Genomic DNA, 20219 nt, shown 5'->3' with positions numbered 1-20219 from the left:
CAGGCAAATGATATTTTTTGCAGATCTTCCAATGCACCATTGTTGCTACTTTGTCATGCCGCTGCTTGTAATCAGTCTGTGCAATCTTCTTGCAACAGCTTACCAAGTGGTCCACTGTTTCTTCAGCTTCTTTGCATAGGCGGCACTTACTGTCTGTTGCTGTCTTCTCAATTTTGACTTTGTATGCATTTGTCCTTAAGGCTTGGTCTTGTGCAGCCAGAATTAGTCCCTCGGTCTCTTTCTTCAATTTTCCTGCTCTTAGCCATTGCCAGGTTTTATTATTATCTGCTTTCCCAGCTATTTTTTTCATGTATTGGCCATGTAGTGCTTTGTCTTCCCATGCCTCTATTCTGTTCTTCATTTGGTCTTTCTTGTAGGCCAGTTTGGTCTCTCCAGTAGTTAGTAAGCCTTCCTGATATACTAATTTCAGTGCATCTTCATCATTGTTCTTCAGATATTCTTCCAAAGCCATTTTTTCTTCTTCAACCATCTGATGTACTTGTAGCATTCCACGCCCACCTATTTGCCTTGGTAGATAAAGTCTATCAATGTCACTGCGTGGATGAAGGGCATGATTCATTGTCATTATTTTTCTGGTCTGCCTATCCATTGCTTTTAGTTCTGCTTGAGTCCAGTCCACTATTCCAGCTGTGTACCTAATGACTGGGATTGCCCAGGTGTTGATTGCCTTTATGGTATTTCCTCCATTGAGTTTGGACTTTAAGATCTTCTTCACTCTCTTGATTATTATTATTATTATTATTATTATTATTATTATTATTATTATTATTATTATTATTATTATATCAAGATTCTTCAAACTTGGCCTTTTTATGACTTGTGGACCAGCTCCCAGAATTCCTCAGTCAGGCACACTGTCTGAGGAATCCTGGGAGTTGAAGTCCACAAGTCATAAAAGGGCCAAGCTTGAAGACCGCTGCACTAAATGAAGTTACTTAATTGATGGGACCTGAAAAACACAGAGGACAGGAAACTTAGTAAGAGACTCTAAAATAACTATACCTTGTGCCCTATAGGGATGAATTTTCAATATGTTTGAGTGACACAACTACTATTTAACAAAGGAGGAAGGATTAGCAGTGACAGAAACACAATTGCAATCTTCAACACTATTATCCTTTTTGATTTAAGAATAAGCTTCTAAGTATACAAGTAATGCCCCTTGATATCTTAAATCTAATTAAGATATAAAATGATTGAGGAAACATTTCATTTCTGGCTCTATTCCACCACTAAAATAAAAAAAACATGATATATATGCAAAATAGAAAAATAGATTAATATGCAAACATTGTTCTATTTGCAGAACAGAAATTAAAATTTGGATGGTTTTACCTCAGAATTCAAATTTTAATTTTATAAAAATAATTAAACATTGTTTCAGATTAGTTAGTTGGACTCAGCTTCGAAGGAATTTATAATTTTATTAATGAGGGGTCCTATAAATTATCATTTTAGGTAATCATAGTATTACCAAATTTGAACTCATCTGCATGGATAAATTAAATTAAACTAGTATTTTAAACTCTTTATTTCTTATCCTTCAGCCCATTTTACATTAAATATACACCAAATCTTTATGTAACTAAAAGAGACAATTGTTTTTATTTATTTATTAAACTGCTATGCCTCCCATCTTGCCAGGGTGACTCTAGGTTGCTTACAGATATTCAATAAAAATACCACCTAAAACATTAAAACAATAAACTGTTATTAAAAGCAACAGACTAAATTTACCAGTGTAATTTGCACTCACTGTGGTGCTGCTGTATAACCTGATGATTTAATTTTGTTATGAAAAACCAATGGCTTGTCTTTTATTTGGGTTTTTGTACCTAAATTAAGAAACATCTATAGTTAATATCAATTTCATAGCTAAGCATCAAGAAATACATATACAGAGAGAAACTAAAAATATACTTTGGATATCATGAGCCACATATATCAGGTAAGGGGACTTCCACTAATACAAACAACACCTGATCTGTTAATATCATCCATTCCAGTGTTACATGGACACAAAAAGATATGTAACTTTCTTCCCAGTACATTTGTTAGACTAAATAATTCTGTTTTTAAATCATCATTTTAAGCTAATCTTAAATTATTTTTAAAAAAACCTTTTAGAGATAATATGAAACATCAAAAGACATCAGATGACACAATAGAACTTATTGGTCAAGAATGCATATATGGTTAGAGAAAATGTCTAAAAAAAAGAAACAGATTTTTAAGCCAGAATTATTTTTTGTTAGGTATAATTGTAGGAAATTATGAGAAGGAATGTGTATATTTAATGTTACATGTATTAACTGCAGCGAGAATTGTATTTGTTCAACATTGGAAAGATGAAGAATTACCAGCGGAGAAAGAGATAATATAGAAAATTTTAGATTGTGCAGAAATGGACAGACTGACACTGAAAATGAAAGAGAAAGAAGATTCAGGATACTTTAGAACATGGGATATATTTTATCAATGGCTAGAAGAATGAGGTAGAGAGAAAGGAGTTTAACATGTATTAGTAAATTAAACATTGGAACCCAGACAATATGTTGCTGATAAAATATTAAGGATTTGTGATTATAAAAAATAAAATATTGAACAAAAAAAGAACTTATTTTCTAGTGTAAGAGCACTTCATCAATGGCTGATGATGAGCTGAATTTCCTTTCATTTTACCAGAGGTACTTTTACCTGGATCCTTACATTGAGATGGCCAGACTTGATAGCTTAAAAACTGTATCATTTCAGCTGTATCATTCTAGGCATGGACTTCTTCTGTGTTATCCAATGATTTTAATGGAAAAAATACATTCAAATCTATTTGTACATATATTCTCATTAAAAGAATGGGAAATTTCTTATGGGAAACAGGGACCTATCTGAGTATCTGTGATTCCATATCTGCAAAGGATAACAAAATATAGAGTAACACTGACTTCCTCTGAAATATCTTTCTATTTATTTCTCTGGGTTAGAAATTCCACATTTTAAAAACTGCAGGAGAAAGTCTGTGCCTGAAGAGTTTTTCTGCTATGTTTCAGAAGTTGATGCATACATAAGGAATTAGGTCTTTTGATAAGATACTTCTTTGATACCCACAATTAAGTGTACCCACTAGACAATCTATAGCACTGATACTAATAGTGTACTGAGGTGATGAGATAGGGACAAGAGCAAGTTGGCTTCTAGGAATGCTTCTAATTAGTTTGGATAGAATATCACGAACAAGCTTGGGGTAAATTGAGGTTTTGGTCGCATTTGTGGTAAATAACTCTGCTTGCAAGAAAAGGTTGTTATGTGAAAACTTTGACTCATCAAATATTGACCCTTGTTTGCCAGCAGGGGTCAATATTTATAGACCAATCTGGTAAAGACCATTGCATTTGGTGACTTCGGACGGATAATGAGTAAATATTTCAGAATATGAAATAATGAATAAAATGAGGAGGGGAGAGGTAAATATAGCTGACATTCAGCCCTTAGTTTCTTCCTTTATTCAATCTTTTCTTTGGGATGTTAGTTTCAATGTATTAGTCAAAGTATTTAATCACTGCAGAATTTAACAAATTTACCTGTTTTATTTACAAGTTTGGCTTTTTCCTTCTTTGGGTACAAGGGAGAGGTCACAAGAAGAGGATATCTAAAACCACAAATCCAAAGATATAATTACATATTTAACCCTACAAGATGCTCATAACAATAGACAGAAGAGCAACACTAGAGAGATTGCTCTCAGGATAAATATTTAATTCACTACAGATAATAATAGATCCCTGGTACTGCAATCACCTATATTACTTATTTATGAACAACTCAAAATGTAGTCAGAATAAAGGATTTTCCCATTTGATACATTTTTGCAATCACATCTGCTAAACTGGTACACGCTAATAGCTGAAGGAATAAGCAAAGAAATCACAAAATTATTCCGCCATAAATTGACATGGTGATCTTAAGCAGGCCACTCTTTTTTTTGGCTTCAGGTCTATGTCTACCAGTTATTCACCCTATATCAGTGGTTCTCAACCTGTGGGTTGGGACCCCATTTGGGGTCGAATGACCATTTCACGGGGGTCGCCAAACCACACTGTCCACCATTTTTTTCCCTTTTCCCTAGCTGTCCTACTCCTTCTTATTAGTGGCCACACCTACTTGGGGGTCACCACAACATGGGGAACTGTATTATGGGGTCACGGCATTAGAAAGGTTGAGAACCACTGCCCTATATGGATATTGTAATGTAAATAATACAATTTTATAATTAGATAACCTAAATTGAAGATAACCTGCATTAATTATATCCAGTGGTTTAAAATACTGTAATTAGCACTTATTGTTGTTTTCTACCAAACACTAAGAATACCGTTACACGTAGTTCTTGTTTTGAGATCATAACTTGGACTGGCAAGTCAGTTGTTAAGCACAGTAGTCTAAGTGATCTTACTTCAGCTTTGCTTTACAGACCTCTGAAAGTTGTAAATGCAAGGATTGGTTGCAAAGGTATGTTTTCATCACTGTGAATGCTGCGAAAACTCGCTAAACAAGGCAATCACTAAATGAAGACTACCTATATATTATTCATAAAAAGACATATTTCTCAATCCTACAGTTGTGAAAAAGATGTTTATCTATTACAATATTTTAAATTAAATTTGTTACCTAGATACAAAATTGCTTATGTCTGTTAGCAATATATTTTCATAAATGTGGATGAGATAAGCTTAAAGTCTCATTTCAAATATTTTATTCATAGCTAAAAAAAATATGTAATGTCAATAATGATAAAGAAAATAAATCAATTACTTTTCCAGGAAATGTCCAGTGTTTAATCCTTTTCACTCAATTTTTAACCATTTCTGCTGTTATTATTAGATGCATTTGATAGTTGCTAAATTCATCTTCATTCTTTTATCTCTATTCTAATTCTAATAATTCTAATTCTAATAATATTCTGATCTCTTATATGATTATTACTACTATTTATTAAATTATATGTCTCCCGACTTCCAGTGACTCTGGTATGTTTACAAACTGTCAAAAAATATTTTCAAACAAAGAAACTATAAAAAGAATAAAGATGGCAGAAATAACATCAATAAATAAAAGGAACTGAACTTTAAATGGGGTTAAGTAAAATGACGCTTTACCTTGCAACAGCAGAAAAGCCTTCCTCCTTTCCACTTAAAAGGAGACTATTCTGCTGGCATCTCAACAGAGCAGCAACGTTAACTTCCAGTAAAACAATTTTGTTCTCCAACATAGAAGTCAGCAAACAGAAAACCTGCAGAAAGACAGCCATAAAGCATTTCTCTCCCTTTAAAGCAAATAAATCCCTCCCTGGTAAAGAGGTTTGTATCAAGGAATGGAATTCTACTCATTGAAGATCCATCTGGGAACATTGGTTGGACGTTAAAATGGTAGAACTTTGGTCCAAGAATGAGAGACGCAGACCAAAAAGGAATGGACTTTTCTTCTGCTGAGAGAATAGGGAGAAGGAGGGCTAAGTCTCAGTCTTGGTGAAAGGTGCATAAAAGGGGTCTGTGGGAGAGCTTGGTGTTGATGAACTTATTGGGAGAATGGATACATTAATTATAGGCTGGAGGTGTGGAATTATTTTAAAGGTGTATGTTACTGCTTTGGTCGGAGGATGATATTTCTAACCCCACTCTCTTCTAGCACTGATGATGTTACTTAGTTGGGGTAATGAAATGTCTGCAAGAAAACAACTAAGCTCAGAGGGCACCAAGGACCCTTCATCTCAACTCTGAGCTGCAAACATTCTCCTTTATGGATGATGTCTCTATCAGTGGAGTGTCTCAAAGGCAGTTTGAGTGGGGAAGGCTGCTGGTGCAGCCAGAGGGACCCTATTTGGGAGAGGAGAATTACAGCATTGACGGCTAGAGATATTATGATGGGAGGCAAGGATTTGTTATCACAAGAGAAGAGAGGTTGGAAAGTTTGCGACCAATTTCTACTTTTAGCCTCCCAGTCTCCAGTCTTGAACAAGGTAAATGGAATTGCTGAGAGTCTTGGGCTCAAACTGATGCTGTAGAACTTTAGGTGTGTCGAAGACTGTATTGTTGGATGATTTATTTATTGTAGAAAGTTGTATTTTTTCCTATTTTTTATTTTTATTATGTGTACTTGTAAACCATTTAAATTTGAAGCAATTTATATCACACCCTATATAAAAACAAAATTAATTTGCCGTTTTTACATGAGAAGAGATTGTCTTATATTGAAAAAATTTAAAATCAATTTCTCACCTTACCATTGACTGCCTTCCTCCTTAAAGCACAGGATCCAGCAATCTGAATACTAAGACCAGTGAAATCTTCACATGCAACCAAATATAAATAAAACAAAAAATTTAAAAATTCATTAAAACAATGATGAGATCCTGAGTCCATTTCTCATATGCATTTTGAAATAATAAATACACAAAATATTTTAATTCAAACATTTCTGAAATTAATATATTTCCAGTGCAATAATCACAAATTAAGAAACAAATAAATGTTAATGAATTGTTTATCTGCATATTGTTCACTGCAAACAGAAATCAAAGTCTTCCATATATGAAATTAGTGTAATATTTATTTATTAAAAGAGAGGAAAAAGAGTACAGATTATCTTAAATACATCACCTTTGTAATGTAAAGCAGCTTCCAACTCAAAGTTTGCGTTGTTAATTATGAATAAACCAGTAGAGCTTCCAATCCACAAATACTGGGTACTCACTTCAGGAAATCTACACAAAAACAAAGTTTAATTTTTAAAAAAAAAAAACCTCAAGTATCTTCATTTCATATACAAGAATATACTTTTACATGTCATGGCTTTATGAACTGGAAATTATGCACAGATAGAATTTCTAACACTTAGGATCTGCAGCCTTCTTCCAAACAACATCAAAATCTGTTTTTTAATAATTGTTCAACATTGCAAGAGAATTACTTAGAATTAATGATCACAGCGGTGTCAGAAAAGGAGCACTAAATGAGACACAATTCAAACAATATCACTTCCCTGCAAGATGCAAGATGAGACTTTTCTCTGTTCTGATTTGTCTGATTTATAATTTGCATATTTTTATTAAAAGCTTTGGTATTCTATATTATTTAATTATCACAATATCCCCACTATACAATAACCTTTAAGTATTATGGTAACATTTAAATCTACTACAGAATATTATATACATCTATCTGATTATTTTTTACATATTATAATGTAATAAAGAAACAGTGTATTATAAAATATAAAATAAAAAACGGTTGCAGGAATTGGGTATGTCTAGTTTAATGAAAAGAAGGAATAGAGGTGACATGATAGCAATGTTCCAATATTTGAGGGGCTGCCACAAAGAAGAAGGGCTGAAAGGCAGGACACTTCCTGATAGTGTGAACAATTAATCAGTGGAACGACTTGCCTCCAGAAGTTGTGAGTGCTCCAATTTTTTTAAGAGATTGGAAATTTTTAAGAAGAGATTGGACAATCATTTGTCTGAAATGGTATAGGGCAGCGATTCTCAACCTGTGGGTCGCGACCCCATTTGGGGTCGAACGACCATTTCACAGGGGTCACCAAACAAGGCTGTCTGCCATTTTTTTCCCCGTTTCTTTAGCTGTGCTACTCCCTCTTATTCTATTGGCTTTTGAAAACCAATAGAATAGACTCTATTCTATTGGCGTTCAAAAGCCAATAGAATCTATTGGCTTTCGAAAGCCAATAGAATAGACTCTCTTGAATAGAGTCTAATTCTATTGGCTTTCAAAAGCCAATAGGAATTGTCCAGGCTGTCTCTGCCCTGCTGAGCCCGCCAAAAGCCCCAGTCTGCAAATGGTGCTGCAAGGCGAACTTTCCGGAAAGCTTCCCTCCGTGCTGAGCAACTACTAAACGTAAGTAAAGAGGGCCAGAGGTGGGAGGTGGGAGGCCGGTGAGCGCAGGGAGGGTTGCTGGCGCATGTGGGGCCCGGCAGGTGCCTTACCTGCCTTGGGCTGGGCCAGCTGGTGGCCCAGCCAGTGGTCGGCCTGCGCCATCGCTTGCCGTGGCCATCCAGGAGCGCTTGGGCCTGCCTGCCGCCGCCCCGAATGGGCAGTGGACAAGATAAGGCTAGCGAGGCAGCAGCAGGTGCAGAGAGGGTTGGTAGCACGCGTGGGGCCTGGCGGGTGCCTTACCTGCCTTGGGCTGGGCCAGCTGGTGGCCCAGCCAGTGGTAGGCCTGTGCCGTCGCTGCCGCTTGCCATGGCCGCCCAGGAGCGCCTGGGCCTGCCTGCCACTGCCCCGAATGGGCGGTGGCCACGGTAAGGCTAGCGGGGCAGCGGTGGGCGCAGGGAGGGTTGCTGGTGCGCGTGGGGCCCGGCGGGTGCCTTACCTGCTTTGGGCTGGGCCAGCTGGTGGCCCAGCCGGTGGTCGGCCTGTGCCGTCACTGCCGCCTGCAAGCTACGCCTCGGCCACCGCAGGGGGCAGCACCATGCATGCGTGGCGCTCCCGGGAAGGGAAATACGGGTAGTCCTCGTCTTACAACCTGTTGCGGGGTCGCAGCATTAGGAAGGTTGAGAACCGCTGGTATAGGGTTTCCTGCTTCAGCGGAGGGTTGGACTAGAAGACCTCTAAGGTCCCTTCCAACTCTGTTATATTTATTTATTTATTTATTTATGAGACTTATATACCGCTTTAAGTGCAAGCACTCTCTAAGCGGTGTACACCAGTAAGCAATGTGTATGTGTGTATATATATATATATATATATATTTGTTTTCTGAGGTTTTCGCGGGTATTTGTATATAGGTCTTTGGTTGTTCGGGTTTTCTCCCGCGTAAAATTGGAAGTGTCAAGAAGCTAAAAACACCAGCCTGAAGATGACGAATGTGACTTCGTCGAAACGTTGCCAAGACACTTCCAATTTTACGCGGGAGAAAACCCGAACAACCAAAGACCTATATATATATATTATATATATATATATATTTACATTGCCCCCAACAATCTGGGTCCTCATTTTACCTACCCCGGAAGAATGGAAGGCTGAGTCAACCTTGAGCCGGTGAGATTTGAACTGCTGACCTGCTGAACACAGTCAGCTAAAGTGGCCTGCAGTACTGCACTCTAACTGCTGCACCACCTCGGCTCTATTGCCTGCACTTCAGCTAAAGAACCCACTCACCTAGATTCTTCAGCACCAAAATTTGCTGGGTTATCACAGTGTTCAATTCTAAGGATTGGAAAGGTAGTTTCAACCACATCTTCTTCTTCTATATTGCTCACAGTACATGTCTGAGAAATATTCTGCTTCTGATCTGGAAAATGCAGAGATGTGATTATACCAGAAATAATTACTAAGATATTCAATGAAAACTACAAGAATGTGTAGCTTAATAAGTTTTTATTAAATGTGGATTCATTGGTCAATTTCTGTGGTGAGATTTTCGATTATTTTACAGTGAAATACACTACATTTCTTATTTGTAGTTTTGGAGCAACGTATGGTTTAGGTTCAGTTTTGGAGCAAAAAATATGGTACAAACTCAGCAAAGCACATCATTGTCTGTCACCTATCGTGCTTGTCTTCACTGACTTCACGCTCTGGTAATATTGGCATAACAAATTTAAATAACATACAGCAGGGATATTTCAAGTTTTTCTTAATTTCTGAGTTGTCCCTAATTTCTTTGCATCCTTTATGAAGGCACTTCATGTTTGAACAATAGAATTAATATCTTCCAATCAAAAAATGTAAATTAGAACAGCACATATTCCATTAATTATTCGCCAACCAGTAAATTGTAAAATGTCTTTACCCAACATTACCCAAATGCTCAAACTTTGTTATTTTGTTGTAAAACCTTTTCCTCTCTTTCTTTATATTAATATGAATTACACAGCGATATTGATGTCCACTAATCAAGCTGAAGATCCACAGCTGAAAGAAAAAGAACACAATCACTGTAACTTATTTTTTCACATTAATCACTGTAAAAATGTTTTTAATTTTATTATCTCAGTTCAGTGGTAAGCATGTGGCCACTGAATTGAGATAATATTCCATATCTTTTCAGTAAAATGATTGCAATTAAAACTCTCAGTTTCTTAAATTTCACCAATGTTTTGGCAACCAACTTCTTCTATTTTGAATGGCGTATAACGTACAAATTAAATTCACTTTTCCTGGCATTACAACTTACTTTTTATAATTGCAGTATAAAATAAGTGAAATATAAAAGAGAAATGTATAAAAGGTATCCTTTCATCAAAAATGAAATATGATTTTTCTATCTAATATTATAAAAGTAAAATACAAATAGTCACACTGTGTATACATTTGTTACCTGTCCATCTGCACATCCAGTGATAATCTGTTTATTTGCTTCGTCAATAAAGAGACTTAAAAGAGGAAACGCTGTTAAAAAAAAGTCCTCATTATTAATGTATTATAATAGAAACTCTAGCACCACCTACAGTTCATTTAAAACTATTCTATAATACAAGCAGTCCCCCGTATTAATAACCAGTTCCATTCCTAAATTTGCCTTTAATCTGAATTTGCATATAAGTCAAAGTAATACTTACAAATGGACTGCCCTATGTCTAAAAATGGCAAATCGTGTTATTCTTCCTCAAGTGAACACACTGCTGATGCTGCACAATGTTTTCATGAATTGCTGAAAATAACTGTATATTAAGAATGTGCAACTTCAGAGGTTTGAATATCACACTATTCAAACTCATATTAATCACAACTCACTTGAATTGCACAAAGGTACTGCAGACAAAAGCATGAGTTAAGAATATAATTTATGTTTTCTGCCTTCCCCCATCTCACAGCTTCTCCATTTCAAACTCTTTCCAGAAGCTGCTTCTCAAAATTATTTAGAAATCTTTGGTTGAAAACTTTATTTTATTTATTAAATATATATGACCCCTGATTCCCAGAGATACTTCATTCCCATGCAATGAATCTTTATGCTTCATACCCTTGCAATGAATTTCTTACGGATATAGAAACACTGTTGAATAGGTAGCTACAGCAACTGCCCATTCTGCCAAGCAATAATACTAGCACACATTGTTTTATAAAAGGAACATAGGTTGGTAATGAATCATATGCATCTAAAACCTACCCGTTATTACTGCTGATTGATATATTAGCAATCCAAGAGAGTAATCCCAAACCTTTTGAAAAATACATGAGATTAAATAGTCAGTTTATATCACCATGAAAACAACCAATGTGATGCCCTGTAAATAATAATAATAATAATAATATCAAATTTTCAAATAAATTATTCACTATGCTGCTAGCACTTCTAATCTATGAAAATAAAGATAGCTCCTGGTGTTCAGAAAAAACTACATTTACAATTCACCTAATTTAAATTCTCATGAGAGTAAAATATCATTATTCCTCAACTAAACATAAAAGAACATTTTTTCCAGAGAAAACTAGATTTGCTCTATGCTCTTAAAATCCAATACGTTTTCAACTGATTTCACAGTAGGAAAAATATAGAAAACAAGCAATACAGAATGACCGAAAGTTAATGATATTTGTTAATATTACAAAATTTGTCGTTCTCTTCCTAATATGAATTGCTTTTCATGATGCTTACTTCTCTGATTTAAAAAATCTCCATTTTATAATATTTAAGTGTTTTTACTTTTATAAGTCTGCAATCAAAAAGTACAAAAGAGAGAAACAATGGACTTACCTTAAAACTTCTATCTTCAGAAATTGAAATAAGTATATTTTTCTCCCAAGTACAAAATTCAGCAGCAGTTACTGGTGCTAGATGGCCTTCCAGTTCAGAAAGTATTGTTTCATCCTGCCATCAATACAGGAAAAAAAGTAAATGACATTTGTTGGATTTGACAGAATTTGGTTATTTATAACATTTTAATAGATTGATGTGAAAAATTATAATGCTAATATGGTGACAGACAAATTTAACAACCTTGATTGATTTCAGCAAATTTAATTAAATTTCAAAGCTATCTTACATATAAGAAAAAAAAATCCCTCAACCTTATCGCATATCTCCTAAGCAAAGCCACTGAACCACAATTCTGTTTTAGTTATCACTTCCATTAAATATAAAATGAAATTCCATTGCCACTTTTAGGCTTTGCCTCCGTGTCTTCTGTGTTACATTTACCCTCTATTTTAATATTAGATCTAATTTCATTATATATCGAGTAAATTTAAAACTGCTTACAAAAGCTTTGTACCATTCATATTTAAATTAAATCAAAATAATTCACAGCTTAGTTGTTGGACTGCAGGTGTTTCATGCACTGACTAGAAGTAATATCACCAGTTGTAGCAAGTTTGAATTTACCCTGTTTATATGGAGTAGCTTGCTCGGCCAGTGTTGGTCATGATCACTGAGCTTCCAGCAAGCAAAATCAAGAGCACAAAGATCAAGATGACACTGATCTTATATAGTTTACATTACTTTCTAAGTAGTATACAAGCTAATTAAATAACATTTTACAATAATCAAAATGAGGATAGAGAGGGTGTCATTTCCCCTAGACTTTAGTTTCAAATATAAAGCAAATTACACATAGGCATTAACTAATCAAAGGCATGGATAATCTGTAACATACTCAGTGTTATTGTTACTGTATGATTCTTCTTGCTCTATCTACATGTCTGAATCAGTTTACTATCTTTATCCTTGAATAAAGCAACATAATCAGAGATAATCTGACTTATAGTTCATATTTTCCATTCGAATGAGGAAGGATGTTACAAAACAAAATGGGTCTTGCTTATATTGTGAAGCTGGGACTTTGATCTTGCTTATACATAAGATGAGAAAATACTGCATTGTAAAGCAAGCAGTTTTTTATTGCTCTATGGGGTTGCAAAGGTTATTGGGAATACCTCCTAATACCACCACATTGTTACTTTGAAAAAAAACACTCTTCTTTTGCAAAATGACAAAAACAGCTTTCAACTTTTGCTTATTCTATGAAATAGTATATGTTAATAAGCATTTATTTTACAAAGTACATATGCAATAGAACTGTGCACAGCATTTTAAAAGGAATCTACGGTAGGGCTGTGAAAAGCATTTGGAATGGAAGCTTTGCAAATTACTCTGCTGCAATCTTTTCCACTACACTAAAGCAGTGGAATCCATTGGAGGATACGGATGTGATTTTTTCCCAAAGGCTATTCAAAAGCATTGTGTGCATTAGCAGCCACACTAGTGGGAATTCCACTGAAAGCATTTTCTAATATGGTTTTACCTTTGCATTTAGGATGTAGATTCGATTACCAGCACATACTGCCACAGTCTGATCATCTGGACTAAAACGAACATAAAGCACCATCCCCAGAAGTGTCCCTATCACAATACCTTGTGGCATTAACCCTGCCATAATTGAAACAAATCATTTAATTATTAAAATTATTCCATCAACTGAAGAGTCAGCAGTGATAAGTAAAACAAATATCCTAATGTCATACAAATGTTCTGAAAAAAATAATAACATGGTTATTACATCCTAAAGAACTTCTTGCAACATCCTATGTGTCTTCTCAGAAGTATTCCCCATTGAGGTCGGTAAGTTTATAACTGTATCCAGGTAAATGGATTGAGAGGTACAGTTAAAGCAGCCAAATTGTTCATGTTGCCCTTCTACAATACAGATTCATGCAAAATGAATAGAAATTCAAGAAAAATTCAAATCTGCACATTGCATGCAAACATGATTTTGAATGTATTAGAAAAATAATACACAGGGCTTGAGTTATAACCATTTATTCAGCAACCATCTGAAGTTACAGCAACACTGAAAAAGGTGACTTATGATGGTTCTCACATTTATGACTGATGCAACAGCCCCACAGTGACAGGGTCAAAATTTGGACGCTTGGCAATTGGCATACATTATGAACAGTTGCATTGCTCTGGAGTTACGTGATTGCCATTTGTGACCTCCCTAAGTGACTTCCGATAAGAAAAGTCAATGAGGGAAATCAGATTTGCTTAACAACTGAATATTCACTTAAGGACTGCAGGGATTCACTTAATAACTGTGGCAAAAAAAAGATCATAAAATTGAGTGCAATTCATTTAACAGCCGCCTTGCTTTACAATAGAGATTCTGGCCCCGATTATAGTCATAAGTCAAACACTACCTATAAACATACATGAAATAAAAGATGGGTTCATATTTTTATATTGTTATATCAGTCAATTTTCTCTGAATACAACCCACATTTGTATTCAGGTATCACATACACTACACTTAGAAATTGTTATTTGAAGAGATAAAACTAACATTAATTTCCAGAAGGAGCTAAAGATTACAATTAAAGGTGAACATTCAAACTTGACCTTCCAATACAGGAGGAAGCAAAATATTTTAACATTGGACACATTTAATAAGATTGAAGCTAAGTATTTTAACATTGGACACATTTAATAAGATTTTTGAACAATGGAACCAGAAATTAATAAGAGTACCTACCTCTATAGATAGACTGTGATCCATAAGGTTACTAATTCAGTTATTTCAACCACATATCTCAATGTATTCCTATTATATAGTGAAGCATTCATTTTTTATTAAAATTTTCTTTGGATTATGATTTCAACAAAACCTATTCAATACATGTGCTTTGTTGGAATCATAATGCAAAAAAACTAATCTATTTTCCATTGTAAAGAGGTTCCAAGTGTATTAAATACAGCACCAAAAGCAGACCTTCTAGCACCTTCTTTGTACATTCATCCAGATTCCAAACTATCACATAATCATGGGAAGCAGAGCAAAGAAGGAGAGGATTGACTTTGGTCCCAAATGCCAGTGCAGTAATCGAGTGGTGATGACCTGTTAAGTGTAATGGCTGAAAAAAAAAAAAAAAAATTGGGTTATTTTAAGGCAGATGCAGTGCACAAAATCAAAAAGTGTAAATTTCTTTTGAAATGTTCTTTATAGGCCTTAAGAGAAATGTACAGTATAGATAAAATCATATTAGACACAGCAATATGCTTTATTGTTCCACCCTCACTTTAGCTTTCTAAGACTGTCTTCCCTTGCAAATATCAATCTAGGATAAGCTTTAGCAGGCAAAGTCCTGAAGTAAGAGAAAGAAAATGAGGAAACATTTTTTCCATAACATTCTGTATGTGTGTAGGGGGAAGGGGGTGCGGGGGAGGGAATTGTAAAAAATGAAAATGAGAGGAAATGAAATATGGGCAGGTTCACAAGTAAAAGATAAGGATGGCTGAACCCTAGTAACGTTCTGTGAACGTGGCAGGGCAGTCGTAGGATGAAAACTTCATCTGGAATTGCACTAAGGCACAGGTCGGCAACCTGCGGCTCCGGAGCCGCATGCGGCTCTTTGAGCCTTCCCCTGTGGCTCCCAGCCTCCTCTGCCTTTGCAGAGAGAGACAGAGACAGAGAGAGGCAATTGCGCTTCCCTGCCTCTCTCTCTCTCTCTCTCTCTCTCTCTCTCTCTCTCTCTCACTCTCTCTCTCTCTCTCTCTCTCTCTCTCTCTCTGTGTGTGTGTGTGTGTGTGTGTGTGTGTGTGTGTGTGTGTGTGTGTGTGTATGTGTAAAAGAGAGTGCACTCACATTGTTCTCCGAGGAGCTGAAAAGCTTTCTAGGCGGAGCTCCTCCCTTTGCTGCGTCTCTGCAGGAAACAGGAAGGGCAGGAGAGAGCTAGCTAGCCCAGCTAGGCTGACTCAGGATTCTGGGAGTTGAAGTCCATGAGTCATAAAAGAGACGAGGTTGCCTACCCCTGAGATTGTTGAAGAACAACTTGAAGCTTGCCAGGTGAGCAGCAGATGGGGGGGGAGAGAGAGAGAAAGAGAGAGAGAGAGGGAGGGGGAGAGAGAGAGGAAAGAGAGAGAAAGAAAGAGAGTGGGGGAAGAGGAGTGGCAGACCAAGGGCAGAGAGGGAGGGAGGGAGAGAGGCAGAGAGAGACCCTTTTGACATTTAAAATGAAGATAACACTGCATATATCCTTTTTTTACCTGTGTGTGTATGTAATTTTATTCTCTTAAAGCATTCTCTCGGTGATCATTGTTTTAATAGTATGGATATTCCCAAAAGTCATATTTTTACTTTTATTTTTAATGTGTGTGTGTGTGTGTGTGTGTGTGTGTGTGTATACACACACACATACACAAACTCTCTCTCTCTCTCACACACACACACACACACACACACACACACCTATAATAAAGATAAAAAAGGATATATGCAGTGTTATCTTCATTTTAGATATCAAAAGGGTTTTGCGGCTCCCGGTATTTTGTTTTTGGTAGGAAACGGGTTCAAGTGGCTCTTTGAGTGTTTTGGGTTGCCTACCCCTGCACTAAGGAATCTGACATTAGGCAAACACAAAACTATGTTGATCTTTGCCATAATAAATAGATGATAGAGTATCTATTTAAATATGAAAATATGTACTTTAGGTCATCGCTGGTATCATATTTGCTGTTCCTGGACATATGCTTTTAACCATTTCTATATTCATTTCAAAAGGATTGGCACAAGTGGTGCTTGTGGATTGCTTTCTCTAAAATGTTATTTTCAGCATTAATGGCCACAAAGAAACTTGTATTTAACCTGATGGTTGGGATCATCACTCATATTCCAAATACAAAGTTCATTTCCATTTAAGGGAAAAGCACAGTAATGGAGGCTACAAGCCAGTTGAACATGTGATTCTGGTACTTTCGATCTAAATACTTGTTTTTCAAGAACAATGTTGCTGCTGTTATATCCATCTTCGGTGGAGTACAAGTCCATGAGGTTTTCCATAGTATACCTGAGACATAATAAATTGAATATAATTATATCACTGATTACATTTAGAGATATTTTGTATTTACACATCATTTATAATATTGTGTACAGTACTTTATCCTTAATGAAAGTAGTCCAAGGTCTATAAAAACTTACAAAAATAATTGAACTTATAAAAATAATTGAATAATTCTCATTTAAATCATTTTAAGATAAAGTGAATGATGCAATCTATTTAAATATGAATTATTGCACTAAAATGTGCAATTCCATAAGATACGTCTGAGGGACTGCAGATAGAGGCAGGGGTTAGAATTTCTAAACTCTAAATTCCAACAATTCTATCAAATACAAGCAATTGTTCTGTGATGACATGTAGCAATACTCAATAAAAGCTTTGCTTGGATGCACTCCAGACTATGCAATCCATACAATAGAATTCTGTGTCTTAATTAAAATTAGTAAATAAATTATAGCATAGGATTTTATGGACTATATAGGCCCTTCATTATAAAAGTACAAATCATATTATATATGGAAACCTAGATTTATAATAATCCTCTAGATACCATTTGAACATTTTAGATATTATCAGTTGTGATGTGGAAAATGAATATATATTACTGGTTTTAATTTGTTCCTGGTCAGAAAGAAGATATTGGGAAAACATAACAAAAAAATAACAAAACATAACAGCAAAGAGCTGGGATTCATGTGGATCTTTTTAAATTAGGCAAGGAAATACCTCCGCAGACTCATTGTTGCCTTGTAGCTATAGTTCTTATGGTCCTCACAAGATTATGTTTTCATAAAGTAAGCTTATTTAAGGCTTGCTGCCTTATGTGAACCCGGCCAGCTTGGTTTATAAAACGGTTTCAGATCTAAGTTGCAAATTTCTGGCCAACCACAGAACAGCAACAAAGAGCTCGCTTGTTATATCTCATTGTTGCCAACCTAGTTCTTCTCTAGATTTTGGGAGATCAGATCAGGTACCTCTAAAATACTTTTTTTTTTTTTTTTTTAGTTTTGCAAGCTCCTTGAGCCCAGGCAGTTCCGCTTTGCTATCGCAGAGAAACCAACCACGGTGCAGCCTGTCGTTGGACTCCAGCCAGGCTTTTCTGCGAGAAAGAGGTCCGCGAGAGAAAGAATCCTGGGGAAGAACTGAACTTCGTCGGGATTTTCTCCCGCGAGGATCTCACTGTAACACAACTGTTGGGGACGGAACGAAAACACGATTGAGTACAGTGCAGATCTCTGCAGCAGGGCAGCCCGGTCGCCAAATATGCAGCGCGCCGCACTTTTTTCAACGTGGCGGGCAAATCAACCCACGAGGACGTCAATCCCAAAGAAGCCTCCTGCCCGGGAAACGGTCCTCGTTATTGTCTTTACCATGCGTGGTTGCCACGAGTGTTGGTCGCCGTCTCCCGTATGCAAGATTAGACGGTGAACATAAATCCTTCCCAGCTGAGCGCCCGAATGTGACCGTCGCCTGGTTTCCTAGACAGCAAAGACGCTTACGGCAAGGCCTCGGAGCCAATTCTAGACGTTGCTTGGTCTTCCTATGGGCTTCGTTCAAGCGGTTCCGAAGAGCCGGAAAGAATTGCGCTGTTCTGTATGGGATGGAGATAAGACTGCTTTTCTCCTTCCTTTTCCAAACGGTCTTTAAGGATAATATGCCAAGCTTAAACCCGATATGTGGGCGATTTGTCTATCTATCTCACTTTCCTGGAGGGAATTGGATCTTTGAAAGTTTGCCTGCAAGTCCAGAATTGGTAAATTGCCACCTGTATGGATTATGAACGGCTCCAGAAAAACAATTGTCTTCTTAAGAACAAGTAATCAGAGTAAAAAGAGTGTTACTAAACATACACTATTCAAGGGGGTTACTATACTATGTTTGCTGTATATAACAAAAAAATATAGTAGATTAAAACATCTATATTTTTCTCTTATGTTATGAGTGCCATACATAATTAAGAAAACTCGATTCCAAAAATGGTGACATGAACAATTAATTATGCAACTTAGATTTTTATTATTTTACTTAAAAGACATATTCTCTAAATCAAAATGACCATTCAATTCTGACTTAATGGATAATTAATGCCCAGTTTTGTTTAGGCTGCTATTTGGTGATCCTGACCTCTGTATGCTAAACTCCTAGTTAAATGTATTGTACAGAATTCCTGCCATCTAAGCAGTTAATTTTCTGTACTGTAGCAAATTTATATATGCAAAACTTTATATTCATATACTTACAAAGACACACACAAAGACATACCACACACAAATATGTATTTATCGTATGCATATATACGTACACTAGATATGGACTTCAGACTTTATTTTATGCATCCCACTACTACAGTTGATTATGATTGTATTGTCCTAACACATTACAAAATATCTTTTTTTCAAAATCTTGAATATGTATATTTTGGGGGAAGATGACCTAATGAAATATTTTTGTGGAAGCATATAGGTCTTGCGGTAATTTAAATACACACACAGTCACACACTCACACATATATTCTGGCTTATTTATTTTATGCATCCCACTGCTACAGTTGATTATGATTGTATTGTCCTAACACATTTCAAAATATCTTTTTTTCAAATATGTATGTTTTGGGGGGAGTAGTAATTTAAACACACATGTGTGTGTGCGCATGCACACACACACAAACACATTCTGGCATAATTTTTTGTAGGCCACTTCTTCTATTTCCATGAGTTATCACTTCATATGCAACCTCTTTTAGTTGTATCCTGATAACACGCCAAATACTTAAAACAAAGAACTTGCATTATGATATCACAACACACTTTTTTATATATGTCTACCTCCTTCATTACCCCCAGCTTCCTTTGTGAACCCCTTTGGTTAAGACAGCATTTCATATATGTGGCCAGACAGCAATAATAAAGGAAAACGATTCAATATCGTGTAGGTTTGTGGCCTCTTAAAAGGAACGTAAGACATTGATCATGGTTATTGCTAGAAGGAAATCAGTCATACTTGCAGATTACCTACAAATCAGTTCAATTATACATATATTTGTCATTGTTTGTTTTATATGTTACACTTTTGTTAGTAAACTGCTTTGAAAAATGTAGCGACAGATTATTTTTTTTAATAGTCGGCTCTCCTTATCTTGCCAGAAAGACATCTCATTTTTATGAATTAGTTTCACGCGTTGAGTAAAGTAAGAGAACGAGGGGCACGCATATATTCCAAACTTCTCTAATAATAACAACAATAAGCAGCCAATGGTTGCTGGCATTATTCCAATAGTATTACTAGTAAAGTTCCTTTCAGCCAATGGTTGACCGCTTTTCAGCCTCGGCTCACGACCTGTGTCCTGTTGCCACGGTGATAGAACGAGATAATCCCTCCCAGCCATCGCTCCGCCTTTTTTTT

The 20219-nt window shown here is 36.1% G+C and overlaps 1 protein-coding gene across 2 annotated transcripts in view; it reads right to left on the bottom strand.

Annotated features, from left to right (window-relative positions):
* The window catches only part of WDR27 (WD repeat domain 27), a 71748-nt gene that overhangs the window by 49964 nt on the left and 1565 nt on the right, over positions 1 to 20219 (bottom strand). The window contains exons 1-14 of one of the 2 annotated variants that reach the window (XM_039348933.1): positions 18188 to 20107; positions 16619 to 16820; positions 14747 to 14888; positions 13283 to 13407; positions 11737 to 11850; positions 11149 to 11200; positions 10357 to 10427; positions 9839 to 9950; positions 9195 to 9327; positions 6675 to 6778; positions 6294 to 6361; positions 5175 to 5308; positions 3600 to 3667; positions 1778 to 1856 (exon numbers count right to left, since the gene is read on the bottom strand). In XM_039348933.1, coding sequence (XP_039204867.1) covers positions 1778 to 1856; positions 3600 to 3667; positions 5175 to 5308; positions 6294 to 6361; positions 6675 to 6778; positions 9195 to 9327; positions 9839 to 9950; positions 10357 to 10427; positions 11149 to 11200; positions 11737 to 11850; positions 13283 to 13407; positions 14747 to 14888; positions 16619 to 16813 — 1397 coding nt within the window. In that variant the 5' untranslated portion in view covers positions 16814 to 16820; positions 18188 to 20107. Of the gene's footprint in view, positions 1 to 1777; positions 1857 to 3599; positions 3668 to 5174; positions 5309 to 6293; positions 6362 to 6674; positions 6779 to 9194; positions 9328 to 9838; positions 9951 to 10356; positions 10428 to 11148; positions 11201 to 11736; positions 11851 to 13282; positions 13408 to 14746; positions 14889 to 16618; positions 16821 to 18187; positions 20108 to 20219 lie in introns of those variants that run through there. The other variant, XM_039348934.1, reaches the window with a different exon arrangement.

The sequence above is a fragment of the Crotalus tigris genome, unplaced genomic scaffold, assembly GCF_016545835.1.
Source record: "Crotalus tigris isolate CLP2741 ecotype Arizona unplaced genomic scaffold, ASM1654583v1 scf7180000018216.395306, whole genome shotgun sequence".
Classification (NCBI taxonomy): Eukaryota; Metazoa; Chordata; class Lepidosauria; order Squamata; family Viperidae; genus Crotalus; species Crotalus tigris.
The sequence above is the reverse complement of the archived record's forward strand: the minus strand, read 5'-3'. Positions and strand labels throughout refer to the sequence as shown.